This window comes from Pagrus pagrus (genome assembly GCF_965226575.1).
Source record: "Pagrus pagrus genome assembly, chromosome: 9".
Lineage (NCBI taxonomy): Eukaryota > Metazoa > Chordata > Actinopteri > Spariformes > Sparidae > Pagrus > Pagrus pagrus.
The window spans coordinates 20,659,419-20,679,169 of NC_140193.1; the positions used below are offsets into that span (position 1 = coordinate 20,659,419).

General features: G+C 41.1%; 2 protein-coding genes across 2 annotated transcripts; one reads left to right on the top strand and one right to left on the bottom strand.

Moving 5' to 3' along the window:
• The first annotated feature begins 15 nt into the window (after positions 1 to 15).
• On the top strand, positions 16 to 14,490 carry xk (X-linked Kx blood group (McLeod syndrome)). The gene is made up of 3 exons (XM_084361662.1): positions 16 to 902; positions 7,672 to 7,934; positions 10,645 to 14,490. Exons 1-3 carry the CDS (start codon positions 658 to 660, stop codon positions 11,580 to 11,582), a joined length of 1,446 nt encoding a protein of 481 aa, XP_084217788.1. The 5' UTR covers positions 16 to 657; the 3' UTR covers positions 11,583 to 14,490.
• LOC311262338 (dynein light chain Tctex-type 3-like) lies at positions 14,323 to 18,929 on the bottom strand. The gene is made up of 5 exons (XM_084361664.1): positions 18,785 to 18,929; positions 17,313 to 17,354; positions 16,297 to 16,420; positions 16,121 to 16,198; positions 14,323 to 14,980 (listed from the first exon to the last, which is right to left on the bottom strand). Exons 1-5 carry the CDS (start codon positions 18,809 to 18,811, stop codon positions 14,904 to 14,906), a joined length of 348 nt encoding a protein of 115 aa, XP_084217790.1. The 5' UTR covers positions 18,812 to 18,929; the 3' UTR covers positions 14,323 to 14,903.
• Between the last annotated feature and the right edge of the window lie 822 nt (positions 18,930 to 19,751).

Sequence of the window (19,751 nt, forward strand, 5' to 3'; positions counted from 1 at the left end):
ATCGGTTGTTCAGGAGAAGACTGCAATGCTGTTTTACTGTGAAACTCTACCAGAACGAAGGTGAGTGGGTAATGACTGAATTTATATTTTTGGATGAACTAATCCTTTAATATAAAGTTTACCTACCACAAAAATCAATACACATAACTTGATTTTCCTGGATATTAATATATATTATCTTTATGCCTTTTTAGTCCAGTATGTCATGTCCCCTGGCTCTTCTGTGTGGTGCAGATGCAGGCTGGTGTTAACAAGCCTGATTTATGTTCCAAAATCTGAACAGAAATATGTGAATAACAACGTGGATCCTACAGTAAGTGAAGTTGATGTGTTGCGCCTGCAGGGCGTTTCTTCCCCCTGACAGCTCCTCCTGCGCCCCCTGCAGTCCGTCTCAGGAACGACACCTGGCTGTGAAAACATCCCGCCTGCCTCCTGATCTCAGACGAGCTGCGGCGGCGGCGGGAGTCTGACACAGCGCCGTCCGTCCCCCCTCTCCTCTCTCATCTCCGGCGGGTCGTCTGTCTGTCTGTCTCTCTGTCTGCCTGACTGACTGACTGACTGGCTGTCTGACCGCTCGGTGGAAACGTTATGGACGTGCGGACCCCGAGCGAAGCAGCGCCCCGCAGTCCCCCTGATGGCGGAGTCTGCTGAGTGAGGATGCGACTCCCCAGTTCCATCTTTGTGTCGGTGTCTCTGTTCACGGCCGAGACCACGGCAGCGCTGTACCTCAGCTCCACGTACCGCTCCGCCGGAGACCAGATCTGGCAGGGGCTCACGCTCCTCTTCACGCTCGTACCGTCCGTGCTGGTGCAGCTGACCCTCACCTTCATCCACCGGGACCTGAGCAGGGACAGACCGCTGGTTCTGCTGCTGCACATCCTGCAGCTCGGACCCATCGTCAGGTCAGTGCTGGCTTGTTTGTGTCTCCGTGTGGCCCTGGATACCATTGTGCTCCTCGCACCACGAAGCGTCTATTATTACCCACAGGTGTCGTGTCCACCACTGATTTCTCTCGTTAAAGCACGTCCCGGCCTGTCGACACGTAAGCTGCTTACCGGATGGTTTTGATGAATGCATTGCGCACATGCTGTTGTTTTCATGTTCTCCGGCCTTTTGTCTGGACGCTGCCAGCTCACATGCTGCTGCAGTCAATGTATGTACGCCTGTGCCCCTCAGTGTGGACATAAAAGGGGCTGATCGATATGCTTATCGATATATATGTGCCATACACACACACACACACACACACACACACACACACACACAGCTGCTCTGTACACTTTCCACATAACCTCCTCCCTCTCACAGTTTCATCACCTCCTTCATCTTCTGATTTATTCATGCCCCCTCCATCTGAGAGGACGTTAAATCAACCTATGTGAAGACACACTTGGATGCAGGAGGATGAAAACATCTGTGCACATGTGCTTTAAATCGTAATAGGCCTGCTCTTTCCCTGTGTAAGCCTCGACCTGACCTGTCTGGACCATCTGCCTCCGCTGAAGGAATCTGAGCCTAATCCTGCATGTGGAGGACCTCAGTACTGTACACACAGACTGGCAGGCAGCGTGATAATGTTATCTGTACAAACAACAGGAGATCTGATTGTGGTAAACATGAAAACACACTCGGCTGCCGTCATAGGAAACTGAGCTACAGCTGAGGTGATTGGTTGGTTTATAGATCGGTGGATCAACAGGAAATTAACCTAGGGCTGCAAGAAATGATTGTTTTTGTTTGTGAGTTGTTGTTTTGTTCTATTGAATGTAAAAAAAACAAGAAAAATGTCGCCCAAAAGACAAATGTCTTGTTTCGTCCACAACTCAAAGATATTCAGTTTACCGCCATAGAGGAGACAGAAAACCAGGAAATATTCACATTTAAGAAGCCTGAATCTGAGAATTTTGACTTTTTTCTTTAAAAAACTACCCAAACTGATTAATTGATTATCAAAATAGTTGCCAATTTATTTTATAGTCGCAGCTCCAGACTGATCTGCAACTATTTTGGTAATCGATGGAGAATTTTTCAAGAAAAGAATAACAAACATCTGAATAAACTTCAGCTGCTCAAATGTGAGAATATGAAATGATCATCTCAGACAACATGAAATGTGATGGACATAAATGGTCGATGGAGAAAATTAAAAGGCTGATCAATTAATAATGAGACTAAGTAATTGTTAGTTGCAGCCTGAATGGAAAGCCATCATAAGAGCTGAAACAATGAGTCACTTCATTGAACAGCAGCTTGACAGAAGATCAATCTAAAACAATCATTGGCCTTTTAAGGTTTTATTGATTTTAAAGTAAAGTCGGTTACATGGCAGTTTGTAATTTCACTGTTGTGGGAGAAACAATGAGAACACACAGAGTAGATAAAGACAAAAGTGAGAGGCCCGATCGACATCAAAATGAAACGAAAAGAAAAGCAAAATTGTTGTCAGGACAAAGTGAATCATCAGTGCCTGGGAAAAACCCTCAAAACCGTCAAGGAAATCTCACAAAATATGTACAAAATGTATCTTAACCCAGTGTGGACATTTCCTTTATAACTAAAGAAAACAGGCAATATTTACTAAAGTTTCTGAGCAATTATTAAAATCTAAACAAGCATATTTTTTTTTTGACAGTCTGCCCAAAGAAAGGCCTCAAGAGGAAATCCTGTTTCCTAGTTTACCTTTAAATCTACTGAGCATGGACCTGTCATAAAGTCTTTTATCTGTTTTAAAGTGACTTTTATAGCGAGTTATTTGTAGGTTGAAGCTTTTTAAATGTGAATATTTGCTGACTATCTGGACACACGTGCAGTTTAAATATAGTTTAGGCTGTAGCGAATTGTTGTTGTTTTACTATTTTAGATGTTTTATTAACAATTAGATAAGTTGATTTTTCTCTACATCACACAATTTGAGTAGAAGAACCATTGATTAGCCGATCAGCAGAAAATGAACCAGCAGTTCTGATAGCTGATTGATCCTTTAGGTCAGTTAAAGGTAGGGAAGGTCATTCTGGAGAAAGGTAGTTGTTTGTTTTGTGTCAGATGGGCGAGCTTTAGGTTCAGTTTTAGCCCAAATACCGACCCAAAGCACCAGTATTTAACGACCCGGGAATGAGACTCAACGATCAACTAAAGTAAAATGTCAAATATTCACCTCATCCAGCTCCTCAAATGTGTAAAGTATGCTGCTTTTCTCGGTTTACGTCCTCATAAATTCAATATCAGTGGACCTTGGACTGTTGTTTGGACAAAAAAAGCAATATGCAGACGTCACTCTGGGCTCTGGATTTGCATTTTTCACATGACCTGCGAGGTGACCCCTCCATACGGGTATTTGTATGCTGTTTCTCTGCACCTTGTTTTATGTCTGAAGAAGGGCCTGGGCCCGAAAACGTCACATGTGGAGGTAATAAACGTCCACAGGAGCATTTATGTAGTGTTTAACTGTTTTTAAATGTGCGTGCTACAAACTTTTCATCATTTTTCACTAACATAGCTGTTAGGTGCACTTATAACCAAACTTCCGGCTCGTTACAGTAAGCCGTCTGAATATAAACAGTAAACTTGGCAGCTGATAGAGATGCGCATATTTCACTTCCATGTTTTACTTTTAGTTTGGTCGCTCAACCGAGCAGACGCCTCTCACAGCTTGTTGTTTCCCCTGCGTGGTGGCCTCTGTGGGTCTGACCCTGCCTATTTCCCCTGCAGTGTTGCGTTCAGATGATTACTGTTCAGACCTCTACATCTGTCCTCCGTGAAGAGCAGATCTAAGAATAGCACATGTCACTGCTGCCTCCTTATCTCTGAAAACACAGGAGGAGGAGAATATCCGTCTCCACCGCCGACAGCGAGACGGCACTTCCTCTTCTCAGAGCTGTCTCGTCAGCCCAAAACAACAACACTTCTCATATCTAAAACAGAGTGATCATCATCCTGTGTCATCGCAGCAACGACACTAATCTCATCTAGCACTTTGTTTCTTCACTCCAGCTTTATATCTAATAACAACATCATTCTTTTATTGGATAAAATGATGTTAATCCCGATAATCAGCCAGGCTGAGTGTTCATTGATTATGGATGTGTCAATAATTGAGAGGGAGTGGATGTAATTCACTGATTGTTTTAATATTGAGGCTTTTTGTATTTTTGCCTTAAAACATCTTTAAACCTGGACTAGCTGATTTAAAAAAAAAAAGATTGGCTACTTGGGGCCATCACAAACAAGCTGTGAACACAATATTGTTCAATGTTCACTCTCTTTTAGCTCTATTTTTGGCCTACATCAACTCCTGTGGGAAACATCTGGCTCTCTAGCTGCTAAATGCTCCAATATGTTCACCAGCTAGTCGCTAGCTGTGTCCATCTGCTCTTTGGCTGTGAGCAGGTAGTTCACAGTGGAGTTTTTACAGCTCTTTCACTGAGATCATCTGCCTGCTGCTGCTGAGAAACAACACTGTGAGAGCGAATAGACTGCACCAAGAAAACAGTGAAGTGTCAGGCCAGAAACCAAACAGCTGAAAGAGGATATAAAGCTGTGTAGAGGCTGAGGGACCTTCAGAGTTGGTGATAATTTTCTGTGGGTTCATCATTACAAGCGACACATTTCACATGCTGATGTCATCTGATCCATTCGTTAATTAAAAGATATTGATTATAGCTGCTTTAATTTAAGATCATTTTTCTGCAAACTCGACGTACTGTGTGGAAGTGATCTATCACTCGCATCTGACAAGCTGCTTACAGACTCAACCTTTACACTTTTATTTATTTATATTTTTTTAATCAGGTCAGTGAGGCGTTCACTGTGCGTGACTGTGTCGTTTAGGCTGATAAACAGTCTGTCCCTCAGCACCCCTGTGGCTTAAATCCCCTTGCCTTGCTGTTTTATTGGCAACGTGTATCAGTGCTGCTTTATCAGCGCAGCACCGCCCCAACCTCTGGTCTTTTGCCCACACTCAGCACTTCAGTGGGTTTAGTATCTCACTCGCAGATGACTGACAGTGACTGTTGCAGACATTCATAATGAGGGAGAGCTAAATGCTGGTGGACATGTGCTCATCGATATTGATGATGAGTATTAAATGTTCAAAAATCACCTCTTCTACAGCTGCTCACAATTACTGCATTTCATTGTTGATCACACTGAGTTGGTGCTGAAACAGTCCAGCAGTCCTAATGTGGACCTTTTTTATTGAAGCTCTGTCAGTGTTCAAAGTTCAGTTAGTTCAGCTGGAAAGTGCTGAGAGCTGAAATTTGATGGAGAGAGAATTAATCAGCAGCGTTTTTTCTTATCAGGTAATATTTTAAATCATTTATCAAGCATGTCCTCAGGCTTCTCAACTTTTACTATTTGCTGCTTTATTTGTTATTGTAAACTAGAATAGGTTTACATGTTTTAATGCTCAAAAACACATCAGTTTTCTCATACTGTCCAGTGCTGCAGCACTGTATTTGGCCTCTGTCTGAGACGCTCTGTTTTAGCTCCTGTCTCTTTAAGACCCCTCCTCCTGAATACCCAGTCTGCTCTGATTGGTCAGCTCACACACACCCAAGCAACAAACAACAACAGAGCAGCTGTGCTAAATCAATTCTTATGTGCCAAACTAGCCGCGAGGCATAAAATATGTGAAAGTTTGACGTAGTGATGTCACAGAGTCACGGAATAAAGTTGGGGCTACTGACGAGGCGCTTCAGGAGCAGTGTTTTCTGTGGGAAAGCAGAGCTTCTGTTGCCACAGACTGTGACCTTTTTTAACTTTCAAGATCTTTTACATGCACAAAACCCTATATACTGTAACACACTGAAGAAAGGGAAAAAAATTAAAAAGCATAATAGATCTCCTTTAAATTTTCTGAAAAGTAAAAGCAGTATTCACAGTAAAACTCACAAGAACTCATAACTGACATAGTTTAATGCAAGCACCGAAAATAAACTTTTTCTGTACACACAAATCTGTGAGCATAAATCTGTGTGAGCACCTCTCCTTTTGACGAGATAATCCATCATATCTGATCTGATTAAACAACATTAGCGTACAGGTGTGCATTGGACTGGCCACTTTGTGCAGTTTTATTACTCGACACAATGCCACAGATGTCCAAAGTTCAAATTGTATTAAAAGCTTCAAATGAATCCCTTTAAAGCGGAAGGAACATGCCAATCTGCAATAACGGTACTTTCAGATGTTGTCAGAACCTTAAGTAACAGTATTTCTTCACTGCTGTAAGCAGTAATCTGTCTTTGAGAAAGGCTCAGTGTGGTCGGTGTCTCTGACATGCAGGAAATGATGCAAAACATCTATTCTGTGTATTAAGAGCTCCGTCAACAGTATCAGAAGTGTCGCACTGTGCTGACATGATGGAAAACATGCTGTGAAGTCTTGTTTCTTTCAGTTTGTCTGATTTTGTTTGCTGTGAGTTGCTGTTACTGTGTGTTGGAATGTGATTAGAAATGTCAGGTAAACATTTCACCAAATTAAAAGGTATTAATGGACAATTAGATCCCATTCATTCAGGAGTGGTGGACAAACACCACCACAACTACATGAAATGGGAAATTGAACATAATAATCTAGATAACAAAACATGAAGCACAAGGCCTTTGAATTAGCCCTTTAATCATGATCAGTGTTTGTGCTGCAAACCACTTATAGCACTCAAACCAAAACTAAGACCAACAGGGAGAGTTGACCGCTGCCACCACCGCTGCTACACAATCACAGAGGAAACACTGAAATACATCTTCAAGTATCTTGTTACAAATACAAACAGACATTCTGTACAAACTGATATTATTACATTTTAGACATTTAGTGTCTCAACCCGGGTTGGATTTTATTGAAACAGTTGTTGAATAGCAACAAACATGAGCTCCACATTTAAAATTAAGTCATTACTTTGTGTTATTTAAAGGGGCAGTGTGTAGTTTTGGAGAAGAAAATGTACAATATTAATGAGGTAATAATACAAACTCTGAAATATACATGATGATACAAGATCTTCTCTTCTGATTAAAATTGCTTCCCCAAAACTACGTAGTGCACCTTTAATTTATCATCGACGTAACTGTGTTTACTCCTAATGTGGCCTACTCTGATTTTGCATTTGCAACTAGAGATGCACCGATTGTAATTTTTATCGGCCGATTCGGAGTCTGACTTGGCTGAGTCTGATTTGCTTTCTTTCTAATAACTATAAATAACAGCATACACAGATATCTTTATATCTAAATGTGTCTGACACACAACAGGATATATCTGACACTACCTGGCTGGTGCTGGTGCCGGAGATGCTGAAAACCGACCGATTCTGGTCCCTGGCGGCATCTTTACATTGAACATAGATCGAGTCAGTGGTTAAAACAGTTGTCTAATGTAAAAACGTCCAACGCATTTCATAAATGTTCAATGGTTAACCAATAATTCATTGTAAATTGCAGCTGGCTATCAATAAAAGAAATTGCTGTAAAGTGATTTTGGGCGATCTGTTAATGTGGTGTGTGTGTGTGTGTGTGTGTGGGCTCCAGGAAGAACAGCCTCTCTTTTGATTATGCTAATGGAGAGCTGAATAAATTAAGTCAGAATGAAAAACAGCATGTGGAAATGAATTGATAATAAAGAGTAATTGCCAGCTTTCATTGAGTCCTAACAGTGTGTGTTGGTGTGCTGCAGGTGTCTGGAGGCGTTCTGTATCTATGGCAGCGTGGGCCGCGTGGAGGAGCCTTATGTCAGCATCACCAGGAAGAAGCAGATGCCGCGCGGGGGTCAGTCTGAGGAGGTGGAGCGGCAGGTGGGGCAGGCGGAGGGCAAACTGTTTACACACCGAGCAGCCTTCGCCCGCACCTCTGTCATTCAGGCCTTCCTGGGATCGGCCCCACAGCTCACCCTGCAGCTCTACATCTGCGTCCTGCAGCAGGGGGTGTCCATCGGGCGAGGTGAGGAGGACTTTTAAGTGTGCGTGGACTGTTTTGATTCAACCCATCCCACTCCACTGAAAGAGCAATCTGTCCACGCCTCCATCACCAGTCAGCAGCCCCACTGTGATGTGGGCTGATCAGCTAAGTGCCATATTTGAAATAAGAGGATGGTGTTTTCATGAGTCAAAGTGGTGTTGTGTAACCGCCGCGCTCACATCGAGGATGTATTCTCTCTGCCAGTTGGTGCAGATCTGGGGTCAGGCTGTCCAACGCTCTGTGTGTGTGTGTGTGTGTGTGTGTGTGTGTGTGTGTGTGTGTGTGTGTGTGTGTGTGTGTGTGTGTGTGTGTGTGTGTGTGTGTGTGTGTGTGTGTGTGTGTGGGAGACAGTTTTTCTGTTACTGAGTGAGATTTTATAAATGTTCACACAAAGTCAAAAGAGGACATCTGGTCGTCGAATAAGGACTCAATAAAAGATGTTATAAATACATAAATCTTGTTTCTTCAGCTTCCGGCTGTCTGACACTTCTATTTCACGCTCGCCGATTTAACAGCCAGAGTGTGATGAACAGAAGCTTCAAGGCTTTAAAGGAACTGTTCACATTTTTATGACTCTGCGCTGGCGACGTTACGTTTGTGGATTGTCTGTCCATCCACCAGTACATGCAGTACGTCCCTCTGTCCTTCCCATTCTCGTGATCGTGATATCTCAGGAATGTGTGAGGGAATTTATTCATGTTTGGCACACACGTCAACCTGTGCAAAAATAGGAGTGTACCCACTCGTCCAAGCCAGAAAGAACAGGTGCTGAGTCGAATGTAAGCAAAACTTGAAAAAAGGCGGCTCACACACTGCAGGGCTCCAATATCCAAATTATTTAATGCACCAAAGTAGTGACGTTGAGAGAGCAGTCACATGAGCAGTCTCCGTCGGACAGACGTCCTAATTAATCTCAATCCACCCAGGTGATTGTAGAGATCTTCTGTGTCGAGGGGTTGAACATGAAGCTTACAGGTTTACAATTTGAAGCCTTTTTGCAGCAGCAAACATAAAATGTTGTGGTTTCTATGAATCAGCTTTATTGGCGGAGCAAGCATGAAAACATTCCCTCAGTAAACTTAAACACTAACAGACACACAGCGGGAGTCATCCACAAGCTCAGTAGTTTTACTGATAATGGGCTTCATGTGATTGTCGGTAGACCATGTGATGAAGCTCTCCATCAGTCCTCTGTTCTCCGCTGTGTAAATGGTCTCTAGGTGAAGACAGCATGTCTCTCATTGGATATTATTCACTGGAATCATGTGTGTTTTATTACATTTCCTTCAAAGTTTTCACTACACATACTATACAGTATGAGTCTGGACAGACAAAGATGTAAACTATAACTTCACTGGTGTACGGACCGTGAGGTGGGAATTGTAGTTGCTTGCTGTGAACATTCCTTCTGCTTGTGCTGGCAATGAAAAGATCCCTTCATCGTGTGTTTCCACTTTAAGTGACTTCTCAACAAAAAAAGTAATAAAGCTTCGTCAGTCTGAGTTAATCAAATCAAGTAGTTATCCTCGAAAGTCTTTTTACCCTAAAACTCCCTCTCTGTCCGGGGGAACATAAAAAGTGAATTTTGTACTTAAAAGATGGATTGATTTGATTAACTCCAACTGGAGTTCATTAACATCAGAAAATCTTGTGAATATTTTTTGGCACAAAGGTGGAATTTGTCCTCCATCACTTGGAGTGGAAGCATATTAGGAAGAAATCCTTTAAAGGTCCATTCTGCAAACTTAATGCTTCACTAGATGTCAGAAAACAATTATTTGCAATGTAAAGATATAGTGGAGTAAAGAAGACCTGAGCAGAGTGACGTCACACATTATTACTATTGCGATTGAGCCTTTCCGTTTTTTGTTTTGGAGCCAGTCGGTCTGAGTCGGTCTGAGTGTGCATGTTAGTGCATGCGAGTCCCCTCCCCTCTGAACCGTTGGCTCACTTACTGAAGCAAATAACACCCAATACATACATCATCTTGTTTGACATGGTCCACAAAAGGGAAACTTTATTCCTTCCTCTGTGCTGTCGAGAGCGGTGGAGGTAGAGAGGGCAGGGCGCGTGGGGGCAAAGGAGGAGGCGAAGTGTGGCTGACACGCCGGTTTGATTTGGTCTAACATGCAACCGGTAGTGGGGCTCAATTTGGCATTTGGGACCTTTTTTAATAGCCGGTGTGAACAGTAGGAATTATGACTGATGTTATGTTTATACAAGTTAATAGGGCTGCACAAAATGATTAGATTTTTAGTTAACAATTTTCATTTTGGCTGAGGAGATGCTTCATGTGTTGTTGTCTGTACCAAACAAACATGTTCTCTTACAACTGAAGAACAAGATTTGTAGGCCAGTGCAGCACTGTAGTACTTAATCATAATGCTGTTTGTCACACATTTGACTTTTATTTAAAAAGATTGTACCTTCTATGATCTGGATATGGCACAACATTAGTTTTATCATACTTTTTTTCCTGCTGTTTGTTGATATAAAAAGTGAAACAGTAAGTTTAACAACATTAAACTGTGATTAACATAGAAGATGCATAAAATCGGGTTAAAGTGTGAAGTCAAACTTGTAGCTAAGTTTGTACTGATGGTGCATCTGGATAGAAAGTCAGCCAAAATTAACTAAAATCAGCCTGAACTCCAGGATAGAAAACACACTTAATGATGTCTTTCTCTCTCAGGCACACTGATGGTGATCTCCCTCCTGTCTATCGTGTACGGAGCGCTGCGCTGCAACATCCTGGCCATTAAGATCAAATATGACGACTATGAAGTGGACGTCCGGCCCATGGCTTACCTGTGCATTTTCCTGTGGAGAAGCTTCGAGATCGCCACTCGTGTGGTGGTTCTGGTTCTGTTCAGCTCTGTGCTGCAGCTCTGGGTCCTGCCGGTGGTTCTTCTCAACTTCCTGGTTTTCTTCCTCTACCCCTGGATCCTGTTTTGGCAGAGCCACTCGCCATTCCCTGAAAACATCGAGAAGACTCTGACCAGGGTGGGAACCACCATCGTGCTCTGCCTGCTCACCTTCCTCTACGCCGGCATCAACATGTTCTGCTGGTCGGCAGTGCAGGTGAAACTGAATGACCCGGACCTCATCAATAAGTCCCAGAACTGGTATCGCATGGCCGTCTACTACATGGTGCGCTTCATGGAGAACGCCTCGCTGCTCCTGCTGTGGTACATCTATAAAACAGACTTCTACAAGTTCATCTGCGCCCCGCTGCTGGTGCTGCAGCTGCTGGTGGCCTACGCCATCGCCATCTTCTTCATGCTGGTCTTCTACCAGTTCTGTCATCCATGTCGGAGGCTCTTCTCCTCCAGCATGAGCCAGGGCCTGTGGGACTGCTCCTCCCTGCTCTGTCTCATGTGCAGCCCTGATACTCCACAGAACAGGCCGATGGGAAAGTCTGTCCTGGAGCCAGCGAGCCCCACCACAGACAAAGAGCCGCCCACTGACAGAGCCCACGACTCAGCCAGTGACAGCGCAGAGGACATGCCTAACGACACCACATATGACATGCTCAATGATACAATCTATGACACTTCTAATGAAGTGGGCAATAATATATGCGGTGGAATCAATGGAGACATTAACCACAGTATATCCTGCAATGCTTAAACATTGTTTGACGTGCCATTCAGAGGACCCACTCTGACTCTATCATACCCTCTGTAACCTTTTAAGTGCCACATGAATCCCCCTGTGAGTTGACTTTACACTTTAAAGGGACAGGTCACCTCTAAATCAAAACCACATATTTTACCTCTTACCTGTAGTGCTATTTATCCATCTAGATTGTTTTGGTGTGAGTCGCCGAGTTTTGGAGATTTTAAGATGTCTGTCCTATCTTGAATATAGTGAAACTAGATGGCACTCGACTTGTGGTGCTTAAAGCACAAAAAAAATACATTTGAAAAACTCAACAGCAATGTCTCTTTCCAGAAATCAAGACCCAGGTGCTCCACAGACCTTGTTGTGAGCAGTTTCAAGAAGGAACATGGTTCCTCCATGAAAACTGGCAACAGCAAGGTCTGTGGATTATCCTGAACTTCTGCAAAGAGACATTGCTGTGGAATTAATTCAAATGTATTTTTTTGCACTTTGACCGATATCTCCAAAACTCAGCAACTCGCATCAAAACGATCTAGATGGTTAAATGGTTCTACAGGTAAGAGGAAAAATCAGCACTTTCCATTTGGGGGTGACCTGTCCCTTTAAATCCCGTTTTGAATCTCAGCATTCATATATCCGTCTCAACTCTGTTTTCTACCACTGTCTCCTCCTACATGAAGCAAATGTGTCCTTAACTGGAGATGTATCCTGGCTGCATCGTGTTCACTTGCTCTAACGGTGTGCAGAGGTGGTGCTCACCTGTCTCATCAGCCGACATCCCGGACAATCTGCAGCCTTTAACACAAACTCATGGACAGCCCCATCACATCTTTAGTTTGGGAGACCGTGTCCACTTATATGCTGCATTACTGATCACACGGAGCCATGCATTTGAATTGATTGTATTTAGTGTATTTTTTGGCATGGAGGTGTGCATGTGTGGAGCCTCAGACCAGGTGTTACTATCTGGGGGGGGGAGCGGCGAGTGTTTTGTACAGGGTTACTTCTGAACCCCCCTAGTTTTATGGCTGCAAGCAATCAGCTTTTTTACTCCTTGATAAGAGCTTTATCATCAATACGCGCTGCTTCTGTGGTATATTTGTGCTTGACGATGAGATGTGAATCTCCACACATGGTCCAAGAGCCTGTTCGGTCACCAAACACGTTACTGTAAAGCACGAGCATCTCCAGGCGTCATGTATTTGCACGTTTACAAAATGGATTTAAGTGGCTTTGGTTCAGCAGCAGCAGCTGTAGTGATGTGAAACGCTTTGTGTGGATGTATTTTTCTAATTCACGCTCGTTACGTCTGTCAGCTCTGCGTCTGTATGTCTCATTAGGTAGAATATTTACACACAAGTGCGCACAAAAATTGATGATATCTAAAAAAATGTTTGGAGTAGTATCAAGTCATTTTGCTTATTTTAAACCTTTACGTGTATTAATGTGTGTGAGAGGGAATGTTAGTGTTGTTTGTGTTTGCACTAACTCCTTTTTGCAACGTATCTGCAGAGGGATGACAACCCTGGTATGCTCCTAACGTTTGTACAAATATCCTTTGAAGCCAAAAAAACATGAAGTCTATTGTACACATCAAACATTCTCATACAGAAGCAAGATAAAAGGCATTTAGAGATAAAAACCTACTAAAAAATCTTAATAAATTTATATTTATATGTGAAAACTGTCAGGATGTTTTTATTTTTAGCTGAGTGTCCTGTGCTGCCCTCTAGTGGACAATCAACCAGACTGCAAAGCACTGATATTTTTCTTTCTACTTCACAAAATTTCTCACTTTCTGGTTTGTACACATCAAAACTCACTCAGATGTAAACAACTTTTGTTAAATACATTTAATGACAACACTGAACAAGTTTCAAACAAATGAACTGAACACACATTTTTACAGAAGAATCCCAGGATTTCTACATAACAGGTCTAGAAAAAGTGCATTTGTCATCGGGACTCACCATTAAACATCTCCATCCTGGAAAAACACTCATGTGCACAGATACAGACCAATGTAAACCGTCAAAGTATTAATGCAGACAAGGAGAGACGTTTTATGCAAGTAGTCAGGTACTTACTACACACAACATTTAGGTTTTCATTAAACTTCAAACTTTTTACAGCAGCAACGGTTCAGTCAGTTTTATTTGGGAATGTTCTGAAGGAGACAAGAGAGTTTACAGCCGTGCTAGTGCCAAATGCTAACATGCTGATGTTTAAGCAAGCGTAATGTTCACCATCTAAGTGTTAGCATGCTAACATTTTATAGTTAAAGTTAAACACTAAGTACAGCTGAGGCTGATGGGAACGTTGTTAATTCTGCAGGTATTTGGTGATAACACAAAGTATCGGACACATTGGGAATCTTGACCTGATGGTTGTGTGACATGAAAGGTCAGAGGATCACCACACTTTATCTGGAAGTGGGGGCCTGAATGTGTGTTGCAAACTTTAGGGCAATCCACTCAATAGTTGTTGACATATTTCAGTGGTGGACCGACCGACTAACAGGCCGACACTGGAGTACCCAGAGCCAGGCCCAGCAGTGTGGCTACATAATGCACAGATTTCAACATTTGTGACATATGGGGAGAAAATATTCAGTTTTCATTTCTCACTAGGGATGTACTGATTTATCAGACAAACGTTGGTATCAGTGGATATTCACCTTGTTGACTGCCTTCAGCCTATGAGCAAATAAGGACATGCACTGATGGCAGTGGACGATATGTATCTGTTGTGTCGCACCAATTTTTACAGTGGCAGACTCGTGAGGTACTGGCTTGTGACATCCCTTTAAAAATTCTTATCATTGAGTAGGTAGTTGTATAGCGGCTAGAAAGGCTTTTAAAGCAGTTACTGGTCTTTTTGTGAAAGAGGGTTACATTAAAGGTTGTTTCATGAATTTGTATGATTGAATTTGTGCTCTTTTAAAGAAAGTGTTTATGAAGGGCTGAATAACTTTAAAGCACTTATTTTTTAAATGAAGATTCCTTTGTTTCCCTGGCACAAAAGGAGGAATGAAAAACAACAAAACATCAGTATTGGTCCCAATTTTTAAAATGGAAGCATCCCTTTTCTCATGTGTGTGTGTTGCATTCTGACCCTGACCTTCGTCCCCACAAAGCAACATTTTCTCAGTCACGTATACACACCAACGCAGGCCAGTCAGGTCACAAACTCTTATTCTGAAGTCATGTAGTTCAAGCCTGTGGGGAGAAATGAGCTACTTGTACATTAACTTCTACCAGAGGGGATCATCAGAGGATCATCAGTGGTTGTTTCGGAGAGCGAGCAGGGCGCAGCTGTGTGCTGATGTCACAGAGCCACAGCAACAGCAAACACGCTGACCACACAGTACATGGTGCGATTCTCCCACCTCACCGTGCAGCTTCCTGAAACACACAAACAAGCACATGAAATTACCGTTGGACATCTACATCAGACTTATATCTGATTCTGGTGAAAAGCTCTAGTGATGTTAATTATATGTAACATATTTCTATACAGTTTTTTGAATAATTTGAACGCAACAAAGCTACTCAAACCCAGCTAGTGGAGCTGAAACCATTGATACAAAATGATCAACAAATATTATATACTGCCTCTATATACTATATTAACAGTAACTGTTTATGTTATTTACCAAGACAAAATACAAACATTAGCATTTAAATTGTCACTTTTCATGGCTTTAGACTCTGGGTAACTGAAGGGCAAAACGTATTTGTTTTCTGAGAATTCATGAAAAAAAAAAAAATTCACAGAAGAAACAAAACTTAAAATAATCACTGGTTTTGGATGATGTCATAAACTTGTGTTTAGATGTAGTTTATATATTGCACACACATATATACATTTTTTAAGAATACAAATTTAAAATACTAGCATTTGTAAACTTTCTTTCTGTCCTTTTTAGTATCGACATTTTCACCAAATAAGCATAGACTTATTCCTGCCGTCCACAACAACTGTTACTAAGATTCATGTTAGCCAAACTGAAAACTGAATACAGTCCTAAGCAAGACTGTCTGTTTCTCACCTTCAAAAGCTATGGTTTTATCATTTGTGAGATTTAGTCAGTAGTTAAAATGTGTGTTCTTGATTCAGACGTTGGACTCCTCTATCAAATAACCGTCAATGCTGAACTCTCTTTGGAGTTTGAAAGCCAAGTGGATTTACAGATGAAAGCGTGTTTGGCGGTTTGAAACTTTGGCAAGCTTTGTTCTCTCTTTACAGACACATCAGACAAGCCAAGTAGGTCAAACACACTTCAGCCTACCCTCTTGGTTCAGAGCCAAACAATATCTTTAATTAAAAGGCAAAAACTGGCCTGGACTATTTATCAGTCTGTGCCAGATAAAAGAAGAACTAATTATCAGATTTCAACACTTTTTTGGTAAAAACAGAAATGTCTCTGTTTGGTCTTCTCTCATTAAATGATAAAACATTTTTCAAATCATAAATATGATTGTATAATTGTAAAAGGTATTGTTCAGGGATTGGTGCTGAAACTGTAATAATAAATCTCTCACCATCAGTTGCAGTGTCCCAGTAGCAGGAGTTAGCTGTGTGGAGACCTGCGCCGCTCTTCTGCATGATGGTACAGTTCACTGTGAAACATCCGACAGCAGTGTCACATAAATGCTCCACATGTCAACATTATGTCCTGAGGTCTCATGTTATAGTATATGATGTACAGTTAGTTCACCTATGTATTTGAATGGCCGTCCCTGTTTCACCAGGTGAGTCAGAGCATGCTCCACGATACTGGCCGTCCACTGGTTCACTTTACCCTGGTTATAATCTGTTCCACCAATGACACCTTCAATACACTGAGACAAAACCACAGAGAGAGAGAGTCATGTACACTGTCATCACATCAAGAGTGGATTTATAATAAAATACAGTTCATTGATGTTTTTTACAGAAGCTCTAAAGGGCCATGCATTCATACATTTTATTTCCTCCGTTTTCCCGTGATGAGTTAATTTCATTTGTTTTCTCGAGATCTCGAGTTATTATCTCGAAATAACAACTGCCGTTTCCCCTTGATAACAGGATAATTTTCTCAAGATCTCGAGATAACGAAACTTTGTTTTCCCGAGATAACGTTATAATTAATTTGAGATCTCGAGAAAACAAAACGATAGTGTAGTATATTAAATCATTGCAGGAAACATCATTCAGTGTAGCAATGTCAGAGGAGCAGGAGCATATCGATCACCGCGTCACATATCTTTTCAATCAAGGCCTGACACAGGCTGAAATAGCATTATGCCTTGCTATTGCAGATAATAAACACATTAGTGTGCGTAATCTAAAAAGATGGCTAGCAAGGCTTCAGCTATATCGACTGCGCAATCTAAGTGAGCCTGATGTCGTCCATAACTACATAGCAGACCAGCTACGAGGCCCCGGCATCTCCGTAATCTCAGGCCTATCATATCACAGTCATTATCTCGAGATCTCGAATTAATTATATCGTTATCTCGGGAAAACAAAGTTATTATCTCGAAATAACAACTGCCGTTTTCCCAAGATAACGGGATAATTAATTCGAGATCTCGAGATAATGACTGGGCAGTTGTTATTTCGAGATAATAACTCGAGATCTCGAGAAAACAAATGAAATTAACTCGTTATCACAGGAAAACGGAGGAAATAAAATGTATGAATGCATGGCCCTTTAGGGCTTCCGTAGGTTTTTCAACAATGAAAAGGTACCTCTTTAACTGAGATACTGGCCTCATCAGCACTGAAGGCCACCTGCAGGAAAACAGAAACAGGAAAACACGGTTAGTTTGTGGCATCTGTGTGGTTTTATTTACATTTTCAAAAATATATAATAGACTGAGAGTAAATGTAATGCATTAATCAGTAAGGCATTTATTCTCCTTCCGACCTTGACCAATGGACTATCATACACAAGTACACATTTATAACAATGGTTGCTTTAAAACATTTACATGCAAACTGGTCATTTTGTTGAGGCAAAATGGAGATTTATGCACTTATTTTAAGTCACTTTGGACAGAAGCATCTGCAGAATGTAGAGTGATGTGTTTGAGAAGACTGGGCCAAATGCCAAGAGGTGTTCAAAGAGCATCTTGACCTGGAAAATGAAATTTGGGGGGATTAAATATATTTAGTAAGTCCTTGCTTGTGAACGACTGAGCCTAGTTTAAAACATGTTGCTGCCATCACTTTCAGAATAAGGAAATATCAACAAAAATCTATGAAGTTGGCGAGTTTAAGATTATATTGCCTTTGTTTTCTATTGAGTAGATGTCAATAAGTATTGTTTTATTTATGTTTTACACAGCATCGCAACTTTTTTGGCATCATGGTTGTAGAAGGAACGAAAGCACAAATTACAACAATGCCAGGGCACAACATTAAGTAGGGAATAGGAAATATATGTTTGTTTATTTCCATTATAAGGATGTGACTCTAGAAATCTGTATCTGAGTACACAAAACATATTTTTATTTATGATAATCGGTTCCAGCTTCACAACTGTAAAAATCAGCTGCTTATCCCTTTAATTATTTTTTATTTTAAATGTATTTTAAATGATTTACAGGTTTGAACTATGTCTTGGATGAAATAAGCAATATGATGGTGTCACTTTTACTTTGGGGTACTTTTTTTTATATTAATAATTTCTAACAAACCAAACAATTAATCAATTATTGGAGAGAACAATCAGCAAATTAATCCATAATGATTAAATCAAATAGACAAAGACAGATTACTTATTAGCTTCACCTCAACCAGATAGGCTACAACAGCAAAATGCTGCTTTTCAATGAACGCATTAGTTAATAATAAAAACACAGTCACTGTCAGTGTAGACATTTCTTCTGCAGTCTTACTTTTTAGTAAGGAATTTAGATAATTGCTCCACCACTGCAAAACACATACACCTTTATTTAAAAGACATTTCACTTGGTCTAATAAATGACAAACATGTGAGATTTATATATATATAATTGTCAGTGTAGCTTGCCGTGTCTAATATTGAATTAATCCATGTAATTGTGATGATTGTGACCACACCCCGATGGAAACACCGTTAGCCTCAGCTAACTGGCTAAGCTAAGCTAGCTGATGAAGCTAACATTAGCTAGCTTTCTGAGGAGCTAACAGCGGGTCTCTCTGATGGCTGAGTTAAATGTCATTTAAATTAACTTTACCTCATCTCCAGAGTTATATTCCTCCATCGTCCCTGAATGATACAGCTGTGTGTTGTCTTTGTTTTTTTATCACCGGTGTCGGTCTGCTGGTCACTTCCGGCCGCTCACAGTCAAAGAGCGCAGACAGGACGGAGCCGAGCCGCAGCCCGCGCGCTGTGACGTCACACTGCCTCACTGTGGTGCAGCGCGGACACTACAGGAGCCGAGCAGGACCAACGTTAGAGGGCGTCTCACTCATGTGACTGAAGACATCTCAAAACTACTGTCAGTGTCTGTCTTTATTCAAGGCTAAGAGGCAAAAAATTCAACTCTTCAGTTATGGACTGGGCTCAAACTACAATCATATAATCATATGATTAAAAAATGATGTTCCTAATAGTGTAAAATTATTAATATTGTCAACACAAAGCAATTCAGTGATTCAGTCCTTACATTTACTTTGGACGAATAGCCATATATAAAAAAGCACATGATAAATTAATGTTGAAAAATTGTGTGTCATGTTTAATAGGCTATAAAAAGACACACATTAATATATTTATTTGAGTGAAATACTGTTTCATTTCTTTTGCCTGTGAGTTAAACCTCGTGTGCTCAGGTTAGGTTATGTCATATGTCATGACATGTGTTATAACTTTTACATTTTAAGTCAAACTGTTGTTTTCACATAATTTCATTTCAAATGTGAAATATACTTCATGCGTCTGGAAAGGCTGACTTCCTGTTATGATGTAATGCCCAGTGATGGACATAATTTATTGATTTTAATTATTTTGTTTCATTGGTATTCTTCAATTATTTAACCTGGACAGAACACTTTAATAACAGCTGTTTTAGTTTCTGCCTGGAAAACCCCCCAACAGAGAAAAGAGAATAAAACAGGCATGCACAATAAGATAAAGTGGAATAATGTTTGCAAATATAAACCGTTTTATCATTAAATGAATCATTAAAGCAAGAAAGAGAC